The sequence below is a fragment of the Trachurus japonicus genome, chromosome 3 (genome assembly GCF_045865225.1).
Source record: "Trachurus japonicus isolate A0001 chromosome 3, Traja_1.0".
Lineage (NCBI taxonomy): Eukaryota > Metazoa > Chordata > Actinopteri > Carangiformes > Carangidae > Trachurus > Trachurus japonicus.
Genome location: NC_140909.1, coordinates 24,003,096 through 24,029,159, shown reverse-complemented (window position 1 = coordinate 24,029,159; position 26,064 = coordinate 24,003,096). Strand labels below are relative to the sequence as shown.

At 43.2% G+C, this 26,064-nt stretch overlaps 1 protein-coding gene across 2 annotated transcripts in view; it reads left to right on the top strand.

Annotated features, from left to right (window-relative positions):
• Positions 1–427: 427 nt before the first annotated feature.
• The window catches only part of cdh8 (cadherin 8), a 102,956-nt gene continuing 77,319 nt past the window's right edge, over positions 428–26,064 (top strand). Inside the window, exons 1-2 of one of the 2 annotated variants that reach the window (XM_085767402.1) lie at positions 428–888; positions 2,988–3,503. In XM_085767402.1, the coding sequence (XP_085623528.1) occupies positions 3,246–3,503 (258 nt within the window). In that variant the 5' untranslated portion in view covers positions 428–888; positions 2,988–3,245. The remainder of the gene's footprint in view (positions 889–2,987; positions 3,504–26,064) is intronic. The other variant, XM_085767410.1, reaches the window with a different exon arrangement.

The window sequence follows — 26,064 nt, the reverse complement described above, 5'->3', positions numbered from 1 at the left end:
ACTATCTTAATAAGACCTGTGTAACACTCTCCCAGCTCCTTGTATTTCAATAGTCTGAGCTTTAGTGTTTCTTTTTTTTTTTCCCCACACATAACATTCCCTCCCTTGTAAATTCATGTGTCAAGAATACCAATCAACTGAAGCACAGAACTGTCAGTGGAAGAGAGAGGAAACCGAGTGAGCCTGAATGGATACAATAGTTCTTTACTTTCCATTGTGCCAGCAGGGCCACAGTGTGCGTGTCCATCTGTTCATTGCTTTAACCCTATCAAATGACAGTGTAAATGAGCAGCCTGGGCTTCGTTTCACTGATCGCTTGGCCCCCTTTCATTCCACTAATAACCGAGAGAACTTACGCGTCGCTGCCTCAACAAAAGGCAAGAGTTAGAGCGCGGAAAGGGAAACAGAGACGCGAGGAGAAGGACTTCACCTGCACGCACCTTATGTGATATATATCTCCAGCTTTGGCAATGTGAGACGATAACCTCTGCGGCGCGTCCGTGCCCGTGCGGAGCGGCGCGCGTTCATTTGTGCGCCTGTTGACCCGGCTCCTCATCAACCCAATGAGCGCCGTGGAGGGGAGGCTCTCTTCGCCACCGCGCATCTCTCCTCCATCTCCTCCTCACTTTCCCAGTCGGCCAGCAAGCCTGTCGGAGCTCTTAACTAACAACCCCAACACTGTCACTCCGCCTTGAGAAAACTGCAGGAAGGATTTCTAGCCTCACGCCTCTCCGCATTTTACCCCCCCTTCCTTTTGCTCATTGTGCCGCCACCACGAACGAAACGCTTTGGACTTTTTTTTTTTTTTTTTTGCGGGTTGTGAATGGGGGGTAAAAAAAATAAAGCCATGAAATGATGCAGCAGCGGAGAAGGATGCAAGTCTCACTAGTAAGTATTGCTCTCCATCATCATATATATAACCCTAACAGGTATCACTGTTGGGCAGCGGTGTTTTGTGGATGGGCTTTAATAGGACTTCCCTTTTTTAATCCATCGCGGGGCTGAAAGTGCATTCATTCCCCGGCGCATTTGCATGAGTGAGATGACACGGAGAGACAGACCAAGTCTACCGAGAGGTCTGCAACTTCGGTTACCTTCTTTATTCACGTTTCACTTGTCTCTGTCGCGCACATATGCTGTCAGTGTATGGTTTATTCTCTGGAAACTGGACTGCTTATGCGCTCCGGCTCCACGTTTGGCGCACCGAGATGGACTGACGTTAGTGTCATCAATGGGTATAAAACTTCAGAAGAGAGGGAGAAGGGAAGAGAGGGCGAATTTCGGGCATAGTCGGAGTATGTGCGGTGAACTGTCACCGAGCTACAAAAGGCGAACATGCCACAAACTTCATGGAATCATTTGCGGTTTCATATGTCTCGTCGGGTGGTTGTAGAAACTAAACCACGAATTGCTCCCCGTGTGCGGACTCCAACCTTGGACAGCTCCTCCGCTGCCGGCGCTCGGTTTGTCTGCAGAGCTTTCTGGACCGGCTGCTTTCTGGCGGGGAGCTGTCCTACCCCCGTGGTGCTGAAACCGCTTGCTTAGTCACGCACCACAGTGACTTGATAATAGACAAAAAGAAAAAAAAAAAAGAAAAGAAGGAAAAACATAAATATGTGTCAGATATTTAAGGGGGAAATGCAACATGGCCTTTAATTTTATATATTCACATTTATATTCTCCTCTTACTCATTTCCCCTAAATATTTTTTTTTATTTATTAACAGTGTCCTTTTAGGTCGGTGCCTGTAGTTGGAGAATGTCACAGTAACTCGGATCTCTCCACACTTTATGGTGTTGCAGTTGCCTTCAGGTGGAATACATTACAGTTTATTGTCCTTGGAATTGCACTGCTGGAATCATGTATTACTCCACACACCGGCATATGACCAGAGTGACAAACTGCGTGTAGTAAAAGTTATCAGAACTAACACTGACACTGTGCTGAAATCAAGCCATTCTGTGCAGCGATAGCATGTCCACCTGCATCAGTTTGAGCAGAGGACAGCTCAAAGCCAACCCTTTGTGTCTGCTTTTTTTTTTTTTTTATCCCTCTGGTTTTGCATTCTAGTGAGCAATGCAACATCAGTGTGTTGTACAACTCAAGTGACCAAGCTGAGTGAGATGGATGTTAAAGCTTAAACTGACTTTGATTAAAGGGCAAAATTTACATTTCATTGCATACTTTTGATTATATGTCACAGGAGTGTTGTATTTAATTTGACTGTTGTTTGATTAGTGTTGGAAAAAAAGTTTATGTGCAGCCTTCTAAGAAAGCAACAACTTAAGTCTGATTTAACACGTCTAATACAATGATTAGACTCTACGTACTTTCACAGTGATTTCATCAGTACAACTATGATATCAGTGAGCTGCAGCGCTGTTGACTTCATGGAGCTCACCTGCAACCAGCCTTTCTATTTAATACTGTCACTATCGCTTGAATACACGGGTTGTCTGAGGAATTTGATTGCAGCATAAAAGGATTTTTTACACTCGCAATGTATTGTCAAATATTAATCATAAGGAACATGTAATTTGCTCACAATCTTTCTAGGATAATCCTCAGAACAACAGATTAAAGCAATGCAATCTGATGTGGTGGGCTCAATAACCTCAGAATACGCACATACCAGTTTTGTTGTGCAATTGTAGCAGGATGATACTAAAATCAGACTGGAATAAAGGGTCATGGTTGCCACAGACAGATCATGTGTGATGATGAAGTGACATCTTAACTTCTTCTACTAAAATGAGAATTTCCCTTCTAGATTTTTATTATAGTCTTTTTTTCATTTTTTTTTTTTACCTTTCCGCTTGCCTGAGAAGCACATTTCTCCTCCTTCTATCATTCTGGCTTGTCTGATTTGTTCAAATGTTTGTTTGACTCCACTTTCTTATTCCTACCTCCCTCTTTCCTCCCCAACCTCCTGACAACTGCTCACAAGACTAAAAGACATCTAACAAACTGTGATTGCTCCCTTATAGGTCTCCCCCTCGGAATAACACCAAATGGATTCTGTGCTGAGCGCCTCAGCCCCTCGCCAACTGCTATGGAGGCATACCATGCAAGTGACCTTTATCACACCATGAATGCAAGCTCTGCCGTTCAAAGAGGACACAAGTAACCTTTTCTTATTATCTGAGGAGCTGTTGATCTAAAGAAAGTAGGGGGAGACGAGACACGGCGAGAGAAGAGTCTCGTAAAAACAAACAAACAAACAAAACAAAACACACAAGGACAGGATGCCAAAGCGGTCCGAGGAGATGCTCATGGATCTGTGGATGTCCTTGCTGCTGGTGTGGATTACTTGTGTTCCCTGCGTGTCTATGTCCCCTATCATAGGCCAGTCCAAAAGTACACAAACTGGTGGGTCCGCAGCAGTGGCGAGCGGTCTTGGCGAAGGACAAAGATTACTGAGCCGCGCCAAGAGAGGATGGGTTTGGAATCAAATGTTTGTGCTGGAGGAATTTTCTGGACGTGATCCAATTCTAGTTGGCAGGGTGAGTGTGCTGTGATTGTCAGCATTATATTAAGCTCGCTTATCGTGTGGAAACATTAATTTGGCCATTTGAATGCTCCCTCCATTTTTTTTTCATCCCATGGGCAGTGGGAGGGTTTTGCTTGTCAAGGGGAAGCAGAGATATGGGGACAAGAGAGAGGGTGAAGGGGGGAGGAGAGGGGTGTGTTCGTGTGTGTGTGTGTGGTGGTGATGGTGGTGTGTCTCAAAATGCTTTTGGAAATAATTAAACTCCCATCAAATATTGGTGGCAACATATTTTTTAGCTATTTTGGATGTCCTTGAAAACCAAGACACTGTAGCAGTCACGCATTTTGCTATGTTAGTTTTTACCAGTTACTCTCCACACTAAATACAGATGCATGCCCCCCCCCCCTTTAAAAAAAAAAAAAGAAAATCTCCCATTATGGCGCACATCCATTTTTTTTTCTGCCAAGGCATGATTTACAAATTGTGCATAGCCCGGATAAGAGAGGGCTATTTTAGTTAACGGTAGTTTTATCCATTGCGGCGCTGTAATGAACAGAACTGTGGGCTAATCCTGCGGCTAAGGGCCACCTGCTCCCTGGCCTGTGTTGAAGTGTCAGGCAGGTTTCGGGGAAGGGGAAGGCTGCTGGCCAGCCTGGCCAAAGCAGCTTGTTCACAGCTCATTGCTGGGAACTCACCTGGGGAGAGTCAGCCTGGCAGTCACGTTCGCCTCCCCCCACCCAGAATATCACCCAGCCACACTGGCATGGGCCAGAGTGCAAGCTATCAAGCATAATATTTGATCTTGTTCAGTAATAGCTTTTGCAAACAGTGTTTTGGTGCCTAATATTTGATAATTGGTGGGTATGCCTTTCTTGTTCATGGCATATTGCCATTGTGATACACTGGAATATTTTTTTTCAGCTCCAGACATGGCACCTGACAGCACTCTAGTGAAAAGAAAAAAGAAGTGTGTTGCATTTTTTGTTGCGTAAGAACAATAAGTTACATCTGATCCCAGTCAGGTTTTTAATTTGACTTTTGCGTCAGCCTTTTTTTTAAATCTTTTTTTTAATCTCTCTACATTGTCATATGGCTGCATCAATTAAACATTTGCCACCATGTGGGATTTGCACCTGTGTTTTCTAAATACCATACGAACACAAAAATGCTGTTAAGTGATGCATTAATTTTTCAGGCGAGTCAATTAGGCAGCCTCTGCTGGATTTGACAATGGCTGCTTGTCAGAATGCTGAAACAAACAAACACTCACCGGGGCCACAGTGACCATCCGTCATGAGCTTGAAATCTGGAGGTTGGATTGCAGCTGTGAGACACTGAGTATCAAAGATTTGACAGGTCCGCTGGCAAACTGTAGGCTGTGTAGATATTTCACTTGCAAAGATTTTCTTAAAAAAAAAAAAAAAAGGCCACACAGAACACAAGGTAACAGAAGATGCTCAAAGTTTCAGTCCATGATTCCAAGCTCACACTCAGTGCACTGTGTACCTCTGGTCTGAGTGTGAAATGATCTGCAGATTCTTGTTCTGCAACAGAGGATTTGGTGGCACAGAATCAAGCTATTCTCCAGTCATGAAGGATGCTCTCTCTCAAGGTCTCGGCTAATGTTTTACAACAAACTTGTCTCTAGGATAGGTTACTCATAGGTGTACGCATCTTCGTGTTGAAGGACAATGCAGGGATTGGGCACGAGGTAAGAGGAAGGGGGGGGCAGCTCCGGGGCAAAGAAGAAGAACGTGGCTTGCCTTTTTGCGAGGCGATGATGATGGGTTGCGTTCACTGCAAGGTTAAGTGCTCATGAGTATGCCTGGCAGAGCAAAGATAAGTCCTATGTTAAACCAAAATGGCACTGTATTGGTTTAAGAGTATAAATCTGCCCCCCCTCCCTTCAGTACCTCTGTCTCCTTTTTATTCTCCTTTCTCCGTGTTTCTCACACTTAATTAAAGAATGAATCAAATGGGTGGGAGGCGTGATTCAAATGGGTCATACAGCTCTGTGTGTATTTTGCACAATTTCCTCCACTGTGCGTGTGAGGCTGCCTGGTGTCTGTGGTTGTGGGCTGATTGTCAAGGAAAGTCCGGGCTAAGATTGCACTCTTTCCATCCCATGGTGTGTCTGTGTTTAATTTTTTTTTTTTTTTTGCACTCTGAGGCTTAATTATAAATGCATCCCCAATCTTTGTCAGAGACCGGGCTCCCCTCAACTACCCCGACACTGGGACTGAGAGTGAGATATGGCGTTTGTACGAGCGATGGGGAGAGATTGTGCCATCGATTTTTAACAGCGTGTCATTCTCTGTGTTCTCTCTCAACAGAGACTATTAGCATAAATGCAGGGTGGAAGTGGGTGAGGGGGAGACTGAGGTGTGGAAGAGTGAGAAGGACGGCCACGAGGTGTGACAGCACCCTTCCCTTTTTTTGCTGTTCTTCTTCGGTGCGTCGTTTCGTGACATTGTGATTCACCGAGTGCTGCGTTCGTCAGCCCCCATCAGTCCCATTGGCGTCGGGGAGGCAGACATGCAGTACCTGTTAAAGTGAAGCAGGGGAGACAGCTGTGAAAGCTTGTTGCTCGGCTGTAGCTTAAAACGAACACGGTGTTGGAAGGGATTTCGGGATTACTCATCATGAGTCGGGGACGGTTTAGAAATAACCCGTCATTAAGAATAGAAATAAGCAAATGGGGTGCAAAAGGTAGATAGGCTCTGAAATATCATTCACATGGACTGATTCAGGGGACACATTTGCTCATTGTTGACGGCGAGTGGGAGATGCCACTTGAGTGAGTAAAGACCACTGGAAGGCAAGGAGAGGGTAATTTTAGGCAAAGTAGCTCTTGATTTACTATTGCACGACCATAATGGAAAGGTGTAGCCTGGGCTTTGAAATGAAAAGTCCTGTAGTAAACAAGGTGGAGGAAATCGTGCAGAAAATATCTCCTCATTGTGGCATGAAGCCTATTTGAATAGTCATCCATGTTTCCACAAAAGTTTGCCCTTTTAATTAAAACTATTTCAATTATTCACACAAAATATCTATTAAAAAAAAACAAGCAACTAATTTACATCAGGCCATTAAAAGCAAAACAAGAAAAGACAAACAGTGAACAAATTGCTGTGTTTGCACCAAAGCAAAGCAGAATGTGTTTTCTTTGTAGTGCAAGGCAGATTGATGGTTAGCGCTGGAATCTCTCACAGCCTTGGACGTAACTTTTCCAGACTCCTTTACTTTCCTGGGGATCATTTAGCATGTGATATGTGTGTGTGTGTTAGGATTAATAATGATGGATTCACGTCAGAGGAATTGTAGTGCAGATGAGGTAAATTGACTGATCCCTCATCCCGTTGTCCAACACTTTTATCCGCCACAGCATTGTATGTGTTTTTCCACAAAGAGAATTGATAATCAACCATTAATATTCATCAATTCAGGCTGAACTGCAAGATTGCAAGGACTGACAGCGATACAGAAAGAATAAAGGCTTTGATTATTGATTCAGCAAAGACAACGGATATGTCCATAGGAGAAAGAAAAAAAGCTTTGTCTTTTTTCATGTATGTGCTGGGGGATGGAAGCACAAGCTTCATTCTTCCAAACAAGCTGTTTGACAGGATCCCCAACAAGAGGAGCCACAGTGGTATCAGATCGGTCGTGAAATATGAGTCTGCAGGGGTTTTTCTCTACAAGCAGCACAAGTGATTTTCTGTAACATGGGTGATGTCCCCCACCCCAAAAAAGGTCTTTTTCTAGTACCGACTTGTCTGAAAACCTTCAATCACTCCTTGTTTTCCCTGTACATGCAGGTGAAACTGATAGGAGGTCAAAGCTTACATTCCGAACGAAACAGTGTATTTGTGTTTATTTACTGAATTGTGTATCTGATGGCTTTCTATGTTCTAAGTTAAGATTGAAGTTTTGTTGTTGTGTGTGTACATATGTCTCTCTGTTTGTGCGTGTTTACCACAGTGATCTGGGCCTGACTATACCATCTTTATCTGGGATAGTTTTCCGAATTGAATCCAAACCTTTTTGTTGCTTTTGTTGCTTTTTGCACTTTGGACTGCTAGTACAAGATGTGGGACATCAGTCTATAAATACTGATGCAAGCCTCTTCTGCTCGGCTGGATTGCCTTTCTCTGTCTCTGCCCCCCCCCACCTCCACCTCTGCCTCTTTCCCTCTCTCTTTCTCTCATTCCCTCTCACTCTCTTTCTCCGCGATGGGGTGATTATGGAAAGAGTGACTCTTGAGCCCAAGTAAGCTTGCCTCCAGGGCTGATGGGGTGTGGTACAATGACATTGTTAAAATTTCTCCAAGTGTTTAGCTTTGGCGATGTGAGGCAGCGAGGCAAAGCTAAGACGAGATTGAGTCCTGAATGCAGCTGCCGGAGAGCAGCCTAAGACTCCCAGGTCCGGCTGGGGGCGTGAGGGGGTTCCATTGGTGGTTTACAACAGATCAAAGGTTGATCCCCCTTCTTGACTGAGTCGTGCCAACGTTGCCTCTGATTAGCGAGGATCCCCCAACTTAATCTGCACATACTCGGGGCTTCAGCAATTGAGCGGATATAAGACTACGCCTTTGACTGATGGATGAGGAGTGGGAGTTAATGAGAATATTAGCCGAATTATTGCCAGTGATTGATAGCCATTATGACACAAAAATTATACGCATTGGCTCGGATATAATAAATTCTCCAATATAGGCCAAATTAGGCACAGGTTCCTGAGCAGTAGTGAGAGGGTTGAATCAAAAAGCTGTCATTAAATTCAGGGAAGGAAAGCCCATCAATGTTTGCAAGACTTAATTTCATTCCATTTGGTTTCTCACACCCACAGCAGCTCCTGGAATGCAGCGCTGTGATCTCTTTTCAGGCAGCCCCACAAAGATCCATATTGAGCTGCAGTCTAGCAGCAGCTCCTCTGTCTCTCAGCCCTTAGATCTCCATTCCCTTCTCTTGTGTAATTTAGAAAAAAAAAAAGAAAAAATCATGCTAACATCTCTCTGTCCTCTGCTTCTTCCTGCCTTCCTCCTGCCCTGTTACTGCCCTCTTCTCTACCCCCAAGGCTCACCTGTACAGTATATCACTAATGCCGGCAGGACCATTATATCAATGGTCCATGGTCACAGTCTTTCTTTTCCTTTCCAATCTCTTCCTCTGTCTCTCCCTCCCGGTCTGTAATAAAACACTGGGCCCAGCGGTGGCTCTGATAGAGCTGTGGGATCGCATTAGTGCTGCCCTCGAAGAGCTTGACAGGTTGTCTATGGCTTTGTGTTGTCGTCCTGGTTCCCATTAACAAGCTGCGTATGTCTATGTCCGTCCGTGTGTGTGTGTGTGTGTGTGTGTGTGTGTGTGGGTGTCATACACTAGCCCATTCAGAAGTGTTATAGACTCGAATGAGAGGAGCACACACAGTTTTGGATGGCGCATATTTAGACATGAGGGTTATGTGTATAACGGTAAATACAGTGTGTCCAGGAAGCTTTATAGCTGCGGTATATTTTCAAACATTTGCAGAGGTGTCAGCGTGGACATATTTGTGAAATATTTATCACTGTGTTTTAGGCTGAAATTGCTGCCTTGAAATCTGAGGCATTTCAAAAATACAGGTGAACTCATCCTCACTGGCATTATTACATTTCCAGCAAACACATTGGCATTGCTCGTGTCTTGAATGTTATTGCCAAGTGATTTTGTTTTTACCAGTCTGTCAGTGATCATTTAATGGAAGCACTGTCGTGTCTACTGACAGTTTGCCATTGGCAGATGTGTCCTTTTATGGAAAAAAAAAAACAAACAAACAGAAAACGCTCATTCTGTTTCCTTCTTTATGTCTTTTTAAACACACCCACGTGCTATAACCATGGAGCATACACAGCTCTTTTCTTCCCCTTCACATGCACCTCGTAACTTCCTGTGCGTTAAATTGCATGCTGCATTTTCATAAGGGAGATGAAATCATGTTTCAGTTCAGTGTTCAGTGTATCGCAAGGAGGCACATGACGCGTCTTGTCCGTGATCCGGCGGAAGCTCTCTTGTGTACATGCATCAGCTGCAATAATAATTTAACAGGAAAGCACATCCATTCACATGACTTCGGAGTCCCCTCAGCAGAATAACAAGCTCGCCGCTATCGTTCACATCTGTGGCTCAGAATCATTAAATCCATGTTGTACAGTGAGCGGCTCACATGGGGGCCCCTTTCCTCAGCTTCTGCATCAGTGCTAATTCATAGCAAATGGCCCTTTTGTGGTTTCACCTTGAACCACGTCACTGTGATTAGCTCTTTCCCATGTCAGTGTTTGTCAGTCAATGGTGTCAAACTCTTTGGGGTGGAAATCCAGAAAAACCCCCGCCCCTAATTATCCTTGCACATACAGTACACACACACACACACACACACACACACACACACACACACACACTCACAACCTTTTAACTGCTTTCCCTCTCCTCTCATCTCCTCTGCTTCCCTCACTCCCTGGCTCACTGGGCTTGGCCTGGGCTGGCTGTGCGGAGGTGGAGCGCTTAGCAGGCTAAATTATCTGGCACTCCGCCTTGAACTTTGCTCTAACTAATTTATAGGAATTAAAGCGGTTCACCTCAAATGCTTGGCTTGGGCAAAGCTTTGGCTAAATTAGGCTGGTATCTTTTTTACCAAAAAAAAAAAAAAGAGGGAATTTTCTTTGCTTGGATTAGATCTTTTTCAAAGCATCAAGAGATGGATTTGCAATTTAACAAACTTAAACCTCTTGGCTTTTCTGCTGTGTTGAAGTTAAAATGATGTTTATTTCTCAGACAAAACATCAGCTTGTGTGTAATCATATTCTAAACAGGCAGCGATAGACAACTAAATTAAGGCAACATTAAAGAGTCTGATGTTGGACATTATGCTTACTTATGAATCCGGGCTGTGTTTTGCAGCCAGAACACTGGCCAAGCATCAGTAGCAGTAAATGAGGTTACAATTATTCAAATCTGATTATTCAAATCAAAAGATTATGATTATCTGAAACCTGCTAATTGGCCCTTGCCTCTGACATAGCGGTTGTGGGCACTAGCCACGACAGCAACAACAGCAGTGGTACCAGCTAAAGATTTCTGCTCCCTGTGCCAGTGTGCTCTTGTGGGCTCAATGTTTGGCTCAACTCCCTAGGCAGCTCCTCTCCTATGGATAGAGCCCAGCGTATGTGAAATGCTGCAGGCGGCTGCAGGCGGCTTATCCCTGCGCCTCTGCTCCCATACACGTCCCATCAGCCAAACTGGGACTGCCGGAGTAATCTTGTTAAGAATGGATGTTGTTATTGTGCGGCTGGATGTGCATTTGGCTTCATGGTTAGCTGAGAGCACACGTGGGCTGGAGCGGGAGAGACAATGGGGAGGGAGTTTTGGATCCGGGGCGGGGGGGTTGGTGATTGCAGAGAGGGAGGGAATGAGTGCCTATTTCTGGCACTTAAAAGATGACAGTCCTCAATCCTCTTTCTCTGCCTCTTTACTTTCCCTTCTCACTCCTCTCCTCCATCCTCCCCACCTTTCTCACCCGTCTCATACCACATAATAACAACAAAACGGCCTCTGTAAGCAGCGGACGTGACATTTACTTGAAGTTCGTGTCTTCACCTATAACAGGTATTAAAGATAATGATTATCATCACTGCTGGGTGGAAGGCAGTCACCTCAATCACTGAGATGACAATAAAAAAGAAAAAAAAAACCCACACACAAGATGAAGAATCAATGGCTCCATCCATGCTCCCTCTGCTCTCTCAATCCTAGCACTCCTAACACTGGTATCTGGGTGCCAACAGACTGTGGCTTTGACCTTTCTCACAAATGAATTATTTCAGTTTAATGATCCCTTCTGCAGAAAGAACAAAAAGATAGCTGAAATAATAGCCAAGGGAATAGAGGATAGATGTAAAAAGGGCAGCACCCACACACACCTTATACCTTATGATCCTACCTTGCTTCCACCTTTACCTGTCGAGACACCTGTATCCATCTAATAATGCTGATAAACTTTGTTTGTGCCTCCAAGGTGCATGTGCTACATCTAGCCTGAGATTTATAAATGAACTGACTTCAGGCGAAAAGAAAAAAAAATCTATATACCCTGGATGTAACAAGCAGGTGGTGAGGATGGAAATGCACACACACACACCCCTTTGTGTATGTGAAAGTGACACTTTCTTCTTTACTCCACCAATGTTTGATTAATTCTTCCTTTTTTTCCCTCCCCTGTCGGATCAGAAAAGGGGGTGGGATGTGGAGGGGGAAGGATGGGTAGATGCATGAAAAATTCAAAACGTTATAATATAAAATCCAGATGAATCATGAATGCTTAATGGGAATCAGGGCCGAGCGTGCAGGATGTTGAAATTGTTCTCAAAGAATCCCAGTGTATGCGCGTTGTCTGCCAGTGCAGCGTGCACAATGAGGGACACGGCATGTTACGTCTCCTCTCTCAGCTGCTCTCTCCTCTCTCGATGGCGACGAAATGAGGTGCTCAGGGAGACTGAATAGAGGACGCCAGAAACATGTGAAAAGCTTTTAGGGGGCTAGAGGCCGTCTGTTATCGAAGTCTGGCTAATTGCCTTTATCCTAGCCCCAACTGCTTGTTGTTCTGCTTGTGGATTGGACATGCACCACTGGTCTATCTGATGAAATATTAACAAATCTTTGCTAACACCCGGTCTTCTTTATTGTGTTTTAATGAAATGCAGAGTTTCAAGAAAAACTTCTGCTATTATGAATAATAGAAGATCCAATTAGTGGAACATCATCACAGATGAGTTTGATGAAAGGCTGGACTGGTGTAATGTCAGAGGAGTGTGAACATTTAGTTATCAAAGTATTTGAATTTAGCAGAGTTGTGTAGGTTGATCACTTTAAGGTTTGATGATGACAACCGGGAGATTAAACTTTGTGCAGCACTTTAATTACAAACAAAGATCTGAGCTTCAGCATAACTAAAAACCAAAACAAAGTTCCTCTCACTTTTTTTGAAAAGGAAACATATATAAGGACGATATTTTGTATTTTATTTATTTATTTATTTTTTCAGTTTGTCATTTCAGGATTTAACCATTTTAATACATATTTGTGGAAATGGCACCTAAACTCTAAGGCAGCATATGAGTGATATTTTAGAGCAAGCGTTGCTAAGAGACTCAAACCTACTGACTTAAACATCACACAAGACATGTTTCCCCCACTTTTTTTTTTTTTTTTTTAACGAGCACACAGCTTCTGTTAGTGCCATTAACAATTTAAGCTGACTGTACCTTTACAACATTAACCACTTGGAAAGGCCTATCGTATGCTGAAGTGTGTATTCCACACTGGATCAGAATCCCTATAGATGGTTGCTACAGTAAATGAACACCTGCTGAGTCACTGGCACCAATGCAGCAACACTGACAGAACCAACGCTAATGTAAAAGGCATAACTTAAAATAGCTTTTTGTAAACTTTGTTAGTAAACTTTAATCTAGAGGGAGTTCAGCATCAAACCTAATTTCTTTACTAACTAAAAGCTGACTCCTGAAGTTGGCACAGCAAGTAGCTAGCCTCATCACTTTCTGATAGAAACTCACTGTAACTTGCTCTCTGTACTGAAGAGGTACAGAATTATATTATTAATTATCCCTGTTTGTATTGTTTAAATGGATCAATGAGCAGTGCTCATGACAAGCAACGTGACCGCCGCCTGTTCACAGGAAGAGATCATTTTCAAAAATGCACAAATAGCCCCTCTGGGACTACATTTTATATTTTTTGGTCTTAACATACACAGATTTCTTGGCTAAACTGAATGTAAAGTAATTTCATAATTGGTGTGATGCACAAATAACTGTCATAAAAAAACAGCCATCCATTTCATCTATACTTATCCCCTTCAGGGTGACAGGCGGCTTGGATTCTGTCCCAGCATGCATTGGGCAAAAAGGCAGGGTACACCCTCACAGGCTGCCAATCTATCACAGGGCGAACACACTCACAGACCAACACATTCACACTCACATTCACACCTACAGGCAATTTAGAGTTTCCAGCTCACCTAACCAGTGACTCTGTGGGCAGAAACCAGGGCAGAATCAGTGAGGCCATACAAAACCCCCACAGTACCATTTATAAATATTATGTTTGTTTTGTCTTTTTTGGCAATATTTAAAAGAAAGATAAAAGCAGCTAAATGGCAGTTCAAATAAAATTAAAGCTTGATTCATCCGTTGCTTTTATGTGAACACAATTAGGAATCTTCAGAGTAAAGCATTGAAGTGAAAATCCAAGAATAACACATTGTCAACAATATTTTCCTTTGAGGAAATTCTCTTTAAATACTGAGCACTAAAAACAAGAAGTGTAAAGATACTTTCAATTCCACAAAAACAACGGCGCTGTGTCTTGGAGGGAAACCCCCGCCGAGTCTCATGAGATGACTCTCCTCGCCTCTAAGAAGAGGAGCACTGCCAAATGGCACAGTGCCCTTTTATGTTACTTTCTGTGCTTTATCTGCATCATGAAGCTCACGTCGCTGCTGTTAGCCCGCGAAGACGAAGAGCAGCTGTGGTGAGGCAGCAATATTTTAATGGCTCCACAGATCTTTGAATGGTTTGTCATCGGGGGGAGAACGACCTGGGCCAACCCCAGAACCATTGTAGCCTCCATCTGGATGGAAGCAGTCACACAGGTCCTCATTTCCCTCCATCTCAATCTGTGCTGCACTCCCAGTGTTTACAGAAGCCGGCGCCCGCTTGAATCACCACTTGCCAAGATGTGGCATGTTTATCAGTGTCTCTCTCCGCACACAGTAACACGCCGGCACATAAACACAGATGCACATGCAAACACAAACACACGTTGTCTATGTGTCTCGTTGAGTGGCCAGATAAGAAAACATGACATTATCTTTTTAGTGTGTCTGTGTACCTCTGCATGCACATACACACGTGTTTCTTGCCGTGCGTGTGCGTGTGCGTGTGTGCAGTCAAAATGCTAATGTCATATCTGTCTTGATGACCTTTTCTTCTTTGTTGATGCCCGGTGTTTTTATAAATACCATGCTGATATCCCGGGATGTGTAATTACCGCACCAAAGCAACACGCTACCTCTTTATTAGTTTTCTGACAATGGCTTTCCTTGTCACCGCTGAGTGCTGCGTGTGTGTGTGTGTGTGTGTGCGTTTTAGAGTGTGTGAGGCTCTTCTGTTGTCCTGTTTACACAGCTGAATCCTCGCCCTCTTGCTCCTATCTCTCTCTCTCTCTCCCTCTCTCTCTTTCTCACACACACACACACACACACAAACAAACACACACACGTCCGATAAAGACAATGGATCGAGAGTGTGATGTTGCTTCTATTTATACATGAGTTTAGCTGAATAGTAGTTATAATAACCATAATATCCCATCCCAGTTTTTCATCCAGAGGAGCTTCTTAGAAATGATCTCTAGGGATTCATAAATGGATCATATCCAGCCCAACACATAGATGAAATTAGGATGGAGGGATTTAACCGAGCAGATACCTGAGAGTGGTGTATTACTTCAACAAACACCACATCAGACGGAGGCAGCATTCAGATCAGATGTCTTGAGCAGGATTTCTTCACACGATGTGTGTGCTAACATTTACAATGCAAAAATAAGAGCGGGATTCCTGCCTTTGTTGCATCACCGGTGCGGAGGGAGAATGCATGTCAAAAAGGTCTCTGTGCATACGTAATTGGATTGTGCTCTGCACAGGCTCGGCGTTTGTCGATAAGGATCACACTCCCCAGGTTCGACTCCGGGGATTAGGGCAGAGGCCGTTTGATCTCGATGGTTTTGCATAAAAATCACAAGTCTCCTGAATCCTGTAGCAAAGGAGCTGAGTTAGCTAATTGGGAGGTGCTGCCGCATGCATGGACTTCCACTGTAGCTTCATGTAGTGTCCTCAAGATGCCTTTGACAACGCTGCAATTACAGTCAGAGTGCTTTGTTAATGATGCTTTCAGAGTAAGGAAGAATAGAGACGGGGATTTGAGTCATAGAGCAATTGATGCACTGTTACCATGCTTTCAATACAGCACACACACACATACAGTACAAACCCAATACTGTGTGCATGCATGTGAGTGCCAAAAGTATCTTATCCCAATCACAGCAGGCAATCAGACAAGAAACGAAACATATCCATCATCAAATAAGAGCTGTGGTTAGCCTCAGAATATGAAAGTGTATCCTGAAACACTCTGGAGCTGCATTCAGGGTCCCCTGCGTCCATACTGGGTCCACACGCGCCTAAGCAGCCAACGCAGCAAAAGCAGAAAGGGGTGTGCCAGTTACGGAACATAATTGCTACTAATGACCATTAGGAGTTTGGTTTTCATCCTCCAGGGGCTGTAGAAAAGGCCTTTCGTCTTATCAGTTGATTAGAAGCAAATAGACGGGGCCGGATCCTGCATATTAAGTAAACAGGGGGCTAAAATGGTGTTACTCTATCAGGGGAAAGCCTAATGGAGTGGCGGGCAGCTCATCCTCCGCTAATGCCCGGGCTGCAACAAATGGACAACTGCTCACAAACCTCCGCTCCACTTGTCAGATATTGGGAGCACTTTTTTCTTTCTACCACCAGCTGGGAAACAAAAACAACAACAAAAGAGTGTAGCATCAGTACAGAGCTTCAGTTTATTTTTCTGCCTCTGTTCAGAGCCGGCCAATAATAAGTGTCTTTACCACAGAGCAGCACAAAGATTCTGCAGAATTTAGTTAGACCTTTGTGTTACTCTGGAGTAAAGACACTTGTGCTTTTCCAGCAGCAGTGCTTGTATCCAACTGTCAGGGATGGCAGCAAAGTTTCTTTTTGTTTTTTTTTCCCTCTCCGTGAATTTGCATTATGCAAATGAACAATTGATATGGATCTTCTCCCCTCCGATGAACATTTTGCACAGCAATTTGCCAAGCAAGTAATTACTTATTGACAGAATGATATTACACAGGAAATGGCTGCATAAAATGGCAAACTCATCTCATTGAAATGGTGGCAAAAAAAATAAATATGAATAACAATAATAAAATTAGAAATCATCAGTTAAATGGACATGAGTTATGGTGGCTCGCAGTCATCACGGCTGTTCTCACTGCGCTCTCTTTACCACCACCTGTGGTTGCACTCTGGGCTCGTGGCTTTGCATTTTAATTAATTCCAAACATTATTAAGGATCCAAATTCACTGTCTCACTCCACTGCACTGTGCAATGTAGCTGAGCTGCAGGAATATCAGCAATTATACATATTGTGATGGAATATTTATGCTGTGTTTGTGTAACCTGCATGTCACATTGTGTCGTGACGAGTGATAAGGCCTTTATTTATTTATTTGTTTATACATTTATTTATTTAATTTCAACTGAGGAGTTGGAAAACATTTTGAGGTAATTTGTCAGAGACTTTCCTTATATAAAATCAATAAGCAGCAAAGCATGCATTTACAGTTTCTAGATTTATTTAGCTGGACATCATGATTTAGTTATTTAACACAAGATTCACTGAAATTATTAAATTATGAATTAAAGGCTGGATTCAAAAACTGTGTAAATGTTTTTTTGTTTGTTTGTTTGTTTTTTCAGTTTCCAGGCCTGTTTTCAGCACAGTGCTGTAAGGCAACACCAAAGCAACCAAAGACACAAAGCATGTCAACATTTTGACCTCTAGTAACCTTGAGGAAAAAAAAGTCACTCAGGTCAATAGGTAGAGCTCTCAATAGATCTGTCAGCAGTGGCAGAAAAATGTGCCTTATCTTTAAAACAACTGATTCATAGTGATTTATCTCATGGTTTTATTTCCCTTTTCTCTGTTTCCACCTTAATTGCAGAAAATAAATAATTTCCCAGCACATTGATGTTGGTGTGTTTGCGTCAGCGCCATTCCAGCTCTAATATTGAGCATCCCAAGAGATTGGCACCTGGAGGAAAGCAGAGAAGGGAAAAGGAAAAAAAAGAGCCAGTGTGCAGCTGCATTTTCTTTCTCAGTAATCGAATCCCTCAAAAGGGGTCCATTTTTCTTCATCTCCCCAGGTCCACAGGACCTTTAAACAGAGCAAGGCACCAAAAGAAGGCGCCATAGAACACAATTATAATTCCAATATAGTCTTGTAAAGAAAATGTAAACAGATAGCCAGGCTGCAAAGCTGCCCCCATTTTCCCAGAAGACTGGTAATAAAGTAGAAAAGATGTAATACTGGAAGAGGCTTTTTACCCCCTGTCCTTTTCTCACTCCAGAAATTGAAAAGTGTGGCTGTCTGCCGTGACAGTGGTGGAAGAAGGGGTGCTCTGAGATTTATGAGAGATTTAAGGGGAGGGGGGCAGAGGAGGGGTGGATTTGTTTTTTTTAACCAGAGGCATTAATGCTGTTTTCCAAATGAGCTCTAATACATGAGTATTGATAAGAATAAATGGTGCTGGCAGAACTGCTCTTTCCACTACAGTAGCTGTGTATGTTTTGCCACAGGCTTAATTTCAGAGTCCTCTAGACTCTGAGGGGGTGGGATGGTGGATGGCGGCGGTGGCGGTGGGGACACACAAACAAGCCACTGTCCCCTCCAGAAATCTAAACAAGAGCAAAATGGTGGCAAATTTTGATTTGTGCTTTCATATGTTGGTAAATTTTGAATTCCTTTAGCGAGACATTTCTATCCCCCATCCATAGTTTTCTGGTCTCTTGAATATTCCATTTGTTGTGTGCTGTCATGGGGGTACTTTTTTTTTCATGCCCGATTTTGTTTCTTCTCCTGTTTATTCTGCAATCATTGGAATGCATGAGAAAACAGCAGTAGGCTGCTTATGATAATTTCCTGCCAGTTGTTGCAACTGTCCCAATAATTACTGGTGGTGGAAGCTGCTCTCATGCACACACCACAGCTCAAGGGGAGCACATACAAGACTGAATGTCCTGTTTGTTGCACTCATTCACAGCAATCACTGCTCTTCAAATCAGCTGTCAATTATATTTTATAAACAAGCATAGCAGTCATGTAGGGTCAAGGGTGTTCAGCTTGTAAAACAAGTTTAGATGTTATTAAATGTACCATAAGTGTAGGTGCTTTATAAACCCAGTCTAGGTTCTTGATAAATGCTGTAAAAGTATCAAAGCTTCAGTCCACAGAGAAATACACACAAACTGCATTCAGAAACTGAGCCATTAAAACGAACCATCAAGACTTACGTAACTTTGTGATGTCACAACAAAGGAGGCACGAGGACCCACCACCCCAATTTTGCAGGATTTTTTTTTTTTTTGAGTAGTTATCTTAAATCTGCTATAAATAGTTATTACATCACACAGAAAGCAGTCAGCCTATCAGAAGAGAGGACCCAATCCTCTCCTCCTATCGGTTCACCGACCTGCTGTCACAGAGCAGAGAGAGCCAAAATGTGAAACTACACTGAGATGGTTTTTGGTCCCTAAAACCACTCTAAAAATTAAACACAGGAAAAGTTTAGAATGTAAGACCTTTACACAAAGACGTTTAGAATCCTACAATGCTATTTTTTTATGTACAGTTGAGTTGAGTCATATGGGCCTTTAGGGTAAGATCCAGTGCCTATGTCATTACAGTGTGGCTCCAGCCTGATAGACTTCCACTCTCAGCCTCTCTGGAGAAGAGGCTCCTGGATGATTGCAAGTGGCTGCGCAGTTTCCTGCGAAGCATAAATCACAGAGATGAAGAGAAACCCATGGATGCTTGTACTGGTATGTGCGTGTTCTGGTATGAATATGACTGTGTGTCTCTGTGTGGGTCTGTATGTGTGTGTGTGTGTGTGAGTGTGTGAGTGAATCTGAGGCCAAGAAACAGTAAGGCCCAGCAGGCCAGGAAGGCTTGGAGGAGAGGGTGTGGGGGGTGTGACAGTTTAGTGTGAGAAGGGGAAATGGCATGGTGCTACTGAGGCTAGTCATCCGTCTGCTGTGACACCCAGCGTGCATGGAAGATGTCCCCGGGACTCAGCAAGGCAGAGAGGAAGTGTGGTCGTGCAGAGGAGTGGGCGGCAGTGCGAGAGTGTCATCCTCTCTTTATGTGTGACTGTCTCTGCTCCCTTGTCTGTGTGTGTGTCTGTTGCACATGGACTTTTTGCTTCACACTTGCTGTCGTTCGTTCTGACACGCAATCACTTCATTCTCAACCTCCTTACACCTATACTTGTGAATGAAAGGACCAAAGCGTCTGGCTTTTGTGATTGTTGTACAGATTTACTGCAGAGAAGAGACCCAACGCTGAAAGTTCCAACCAATGATTACCTCTCGAGTGTATTTACATGCGCAGATACAAATCTGCCGCCACCAGTGATGGACTACCCATAGGGCAATATGGGCAAATGCCACAATGGCCACATAATGATGCGCGAAGATGCAGCCGTGCTGATGTGGCTGCAAAAAAAAAAAAAAAAAAGTCGGTCGGGGCCAGCTGATTTACAGCCGGGCAGCTCTGAAAGACTGAAGACACAATAATGTAGAAGATCGGGAGCAGGGTAATAGCTCACCTACAGGGCTGTTCCCCCTATAATCAGAACCTTGTTCCAGTCTGGGTTTAATTCCTCCTATTAGTGTGCAATTTTGGTAATCAATGCATTTATTCTTTTCTCATCGTCATTATGATCACTGTTATAAAACCACCATCACCATTTTTTTTTCTCTGCTGTGAAAATACTGCCTCACATTTAGTTTGCAGAACACATTATTTTTCCTTGACTTTGCTGCTGATCCCAAAACTTGCAAGTGTGATTTCTGCCTACCGAGGACTCACAACGCTTCTCGACCCTTACTGTGCATCACATTTTAAGAGGTACAATGTTTGCAGCATAGACCGGCACACGTATGCATAAAAGTAAACAAACAAAACAGCATTTCTAATATCATAGATTTTGTAGGCAGTGAGTCACTCGGAGGCAGAAAACACCACACAAAAAAAAACAGTGCCTGTGAAGGCCGAGATGCCTCGCTGAAAAGCTGTAAGATCTGTTTTCAGATTAGGTTTTTTAACTTTGACAGATGATCCCCCCCCACCTCACACACACACACACACACAAATCATGGGGAGGAGGACAAAAGTGCAACATGGCTCTTAACACAATTCAAAAAGTTTCAAGCACACATTGAATATTTCTACATTTCCACATGCATCAGGGACATAGCATTATGTGTGTACAGTGTAAGACCAAAAGGCAAAAAGTCTTTTTCTCTTACTATGTTTTATTGAGATTTTACACCCAGCTACCATCATGTTCCCATAATGCTTTAATTGGTGCTGGCCCGTCCTGGTCACAGTTTGCACTTGCACTGTGGATGCACAATGATTACAATTTGTTACTTTTAATGCTGGGGAAAATGTCAGAATGTGACAATTAGGGAGCAAAATATAATTTGTATTTAATCATTTAAGATGTGTTAGAGCCACTCAGATCACTCAACCCTTTTTAGTTTAGTAACAGGAGCATGAGTGTGAAAAAACTCACACTTTCTTGTACAAGTAAAAAGTCCCACATTTAAAATCAACACCTATAATTGGTCACACAGAAGTACTGGCAGAAAATATGCACTTATTTAATAATATGGACTTAATTTCCTCATTGAAGACGATCTATATCTAATATAGTGGAGAAGTGTGTAAAAAGACATGAACTGAAAATACTCAAGTAGAGCAAACACTTGAGTCTAATTCTTAAGTATATGTATTAAGTAACTTCACACCTACAGTAAGCAGACAGAGTGGTGCTGGTTCTGTGTGTGTGTGTGTGTGTGTGTGGGTTTGCAGGATAAATCATTCATTCTCTGTCACAGTATCTGATTACATTTTGTCACGCCCAACCTCACCTCTGACACCCCCACGCCCCCTACCCGTCATCCATTACACAATCTAGTTATTACTGGTGTTACCGTCTGCATCCAGTGTCTCGCAGTGGGCGAGCCATTTGGGAGAGAGAGGAGGATAGAGCGAGGCAGAGGGAGGCTGAGGGGGGAGCCAAAGTTGCTGGGATCATAATGGCTCCCGGTTGCCAAGAGTGTGGTCAACATGAGCCTCCAGCACGGAGACGAGGCCTAAACCTACACCGAGGGATATGAGCGATCAATCAAAGTGCATCTGCATACTGAGGGAACTTCCCCCAGCTTTTCTGATTCCCTTCACAACTATGATGAGTGCGGGAATGGAAACGCATGCTGTGATGATTTCTTCCTTCCCCTCCCTCTCGCTCCCTTTCTCTCCTTTTCCTTGCCCGTAAACAACATGAGCACGTCTCCCGTGTGCCTGTTATGTTTGTGTACATTGTTTCCAAACCCTTAGGTGGCCCGGTGGAGGAGGAGAGGGAGAATTAAAACAGGGGAGAGAGACAGAGCCCAGGGATGAAAATGTATTAAAGACACCGGGAGAGACGTCTGCTGAGAAGAAGACGGAGAGACTTAGAGAGCTGGATTTTCACACTATTACTGTTTTTAGAGCATTTTAGCGCCTTCAGTAACTACGCTTTGTAAAAAAAAAAGATGTACTGCTGCATCCAAACATCTTTGTGGGATGTAGCAGTGTGACCCACAGCAATAGCAGCTGACCGCACAATTATAAATACAACTCTGTGATGTCTCTTGCATATCCACATTGATGCCATTAGACTTATCTTCCGTCTCTATTTCTCTGCTATAAATATTTCATACTCATCAAAACATTTTTTTTTTCTTAGAGGGGTAGGAGGAAGAAGAAACTATCCAATAGGATAAAATGTATTTGTCAGGTTCATACTTTCTGTCTTCATTCCTCTCCCTCCCATTAGTGGATTGGCTACTCAAGTGCTGTTTCCTGTCGAGGGAACTGCAAAAGTCTGCATGAGCCAGAATGATGGAAATTACTTTTCTGGCTTCTCTTTGTGGCACTTGTATGAGGCCAGGAGTGTATTTCAAATGTAATTGAGTTTGGTGCGTTCACAAAGGCAAAATGATGTGTTTGTGACCAAAAAAAAAAACGATTCGCATTAATTTGGCTTTTGGTTATTGCAGCCAGAGTTTTTAACCTTCCAGTATTCACCTAGAGTTGCTCAGCAATGACATGTGATTTTTTTTTTTTTTTTGTCTGTTCTGTTGTTGTTGTTTTATATCAATCAAGGCTGCTCTGTTTGCTTCTGATGTTATTAAATAGAAAGACCTCAGGTTGCAGGACGCGTACTGGCACTTGCTCACAGCATCACACAGAGCAGCCACCTTGGGGAATTCAATTTCTTTTACTGCCAGCCTAATGACAGCGGCGACCTCACAGAGTGAATGCAAAGTTAAACTTTAGTTTGTCTCAGGACTCTTAGACATTATCCCCTGGCCTGTGACGTTCTTTGTTTGTTTTTTTTTGTTTTTTTTCCTTCCATCCCTGCCGACGGTGCAGGTCAATAGGTTTGGCCACCCGGTTTCTGTGTATGTAAGCATTTTTGCCAGCATCTGGAGCGACTAAATGGATATTGGAAGCTGTTGCTGGAGCCGAAAGAATGTTGGACAATGGTTGAGATTGATGAGTATTTGGGCGCTTTCCCTGTGACCCCACCGCATCTGGCAGGAACAAAGTCAGGCAGGTGTGACAGCCAGCATCCATCTACTACTCAGCTGTAATAGGGAGGGGGCATTTGTACAGGGACACGCACACACGCGCCGCACACACATACACACACACGCAAACAGACACAAACACAGAAAAACGTACACACACCGGAGCCTCTGTGTTTACTATACAAAAAGGTGCACACAGATTTCTGTCACACACACACGCACGCACGCACGCACGCAAGCAAGCAAGCCGGCAAGCGAGGCGGGTATGTACACATTCATTCAGACACACACACATACACACTCTGGCTGCCTTCCTGGCAAGCTTCACTGTGTGTCTTTCCAGGAAGGAGTCGTTTTGAGATGCTGACTTCCTTCAGATGTCTGCGAGCTCTCATGTCTCATTATGGGAGACAAATGGCATGTCGTACCAACGCTGTGTCCCGACTTGTTAGCTCCGGACATGACAACCACCGCAACACGGTTTCACTTAACGGCGTTGTCCTCTGTTGGTTTGACATGTGGAACACCCACAGAGGACGCATGCTGGGAGTTTATATGTAATCATCGATACATGAGGATGATTCTGGGTTTCAATTAGTTTGTATTCGAAGAGAGAAATAGCCAATATTACAAAAACACTATTTGTTAAAGTTTTAATGTGGAATATACTGTATATTTTTTATTAAATCTCGTCTTAGAACCACATCTAATCTCAGCATTTAGGGTTCGGTTAGGAGTTTATTGTGACCAAAATCAGTGACTACAAGATTAATGAGAAAGGTTAGTGCAGTTATCTGCTGTTTGTCAGCTTGTAACTTGCAGGAGTTTTCTGTTATGACTAGAATCAGAGATATATCAGGTAAACACAGCTAAAATGTATTTGTTTGTGGTTTCTTAGCTTGCAACCAGCAGTTGCTGACACAGTGTAAGTGGTTGTGCTCAACCCTGGCTGTTTGAGTCTGTTTTTTTTATGAGGCTGTCGTTGGTTTACGACAGTTTCAAGGTGAAAAAAGCAATGGTGTTGACATCTTATTTTGCTTATGACATGTCTTATAGGCACTTACAGTATAGGTGTGTGTGTGTGTGTTTTCATGTTTTCTATATGTTAGCATTTACAAACAAAACTGATCCTGATGTTTCCTGACAAACCTATCACTGAGATCTTAGCTACATAAGGTGAATAGATTTTGTGTAAGGCTGCACAGCGCTGTGAAGTTGGACATTAAAAATAAATAATAATATTAAAAAAAGAACAGCAGCATCTCAGTAAAGAAAAGTCCTATTGTTGCTGTGTTTAATTCACAGAGCAACCTGTCAGCAGTTTTTTGTTTTTTTGTAAATGTAATTGTGTTCATTACTGTACAGTGTTCACAAACACAAAAAAATGTATTCCTTTTCAAATCTCAGAGAGCGAAAAGCAAATCAAAGCAAACGGGTCTGTGTGGAGAAAAGTGACTGCAGTTATGAGAAAATATATCATTTATCTAGCTCATGTTTTTATTAAAGTTTGGAGATTTAACAATCAATACGTATCCATCCAGCTTGAAATGCATGCAGAGCCACGCTGCACGTCTTAATCAGCTCAGTACAGACAAAAACACAGCAGCTAAACACTCTAAACTCTGGTCAGGAGGGGGTTCACAGTGTCTCTGAGAGGTTAGTATTCCCAACACACCCTTATCTCAATCTGTCACTGAAGTCACATCTTTAGAAATATAACCTAAGAGTGACACAGAACAATTCATGTTGCATTACATTACAAGCAAATCTATACATCATATTCATAAAGGAGGCAGTGACTCTGAATCACCCCCAATCTAAGTAACTTCTCCATCTTTCACTAAAAATAACAAAATAAAACACATTGATCTTAATTTTAACACAACTTGGTCTCTGTGACTAAGGATTAAGAGGGTGCTGTCCTTCGCAAGGCCTGTAGTTCGATTCCTGGCTGCGCCAGTTGGCATTTCAAAGTCGGCGGGATACTTAACCCAACACTGTCCCTGATGTACAGCTACTGTATGTGAATGCATGTACTAGAATGCTCTATATGTGAAGGGAAAAAGTGCTGTATTAATGCATGTGTGAATGGGCGAATGTGGCTATTTGTGAAGCTCTCTGAGTGGTAGATGAGACGAGAAAGCGCAGTCACAAGTGCAGTGCATTTACCATTTAGTCTACAATTTTTGAAGATCCACTTATCATCTCATTTTAGTGGGGTGGTTTTGCCTTATTTTTTGGTGTTGTCTCAGGGGTTACTGTATGTAGGGAGAGAATCACCAGATATTACCTGGAGGGAAAGTAGCCTCTGTCACAATGAACACACACAAGGCAACACAAAATCAATAAATAATGCAATAAAGTGACAGTACTGTACATGTAATTGTCATACTTGAAATATAAGTGATATTCAGTGAATTCCCTTTATTCTCATAATGTCTATTGTTAGGTTTTTTTTTTTCTATCTATTCTTAATTTGTTATTGGGATAAAACCTTCTTTGGTCTAAATAGTGTACATGTAAACATGAAAGTCGGCCTGCACAAATGCATGCACTCTAGTTCCAAACCATTCAGGAAATAACTCAGTCAGACCTACGTGCTGCTGTGTAAGCAGGATGGTGACATTTAAGGAGCCGGGCCTGAATGCAGTCATGCAGGTTCTCTTTGCAGTAAAAGCATCTCTCAGCCGGGTGGTCTACGCCACCATTGTTAGAGTGCCTTACTGTGTCAAGCCCCAGGGTACTGGCTCCATCCTCTCCCCCTGCCCCCCTCCCTACGCACTCATCATCACCTCCACCACCATCACTGCCACCACTCCCCTCCCTCCGTTGGCATGGAAAATCCCCCATGAGCCTTTTCTCTGATGTAAATCGCAGGTAGGGGAAATGTGAGCCCGGCCAATGCACCGGCACTGTGCCGTGAAATCTCTGTTGACATTACCGACGGGCGATTCCAGAAAAAGACGCAGAGTGAGAGCGTGAGAGGAGGAAAGAGAGTGAGATGTG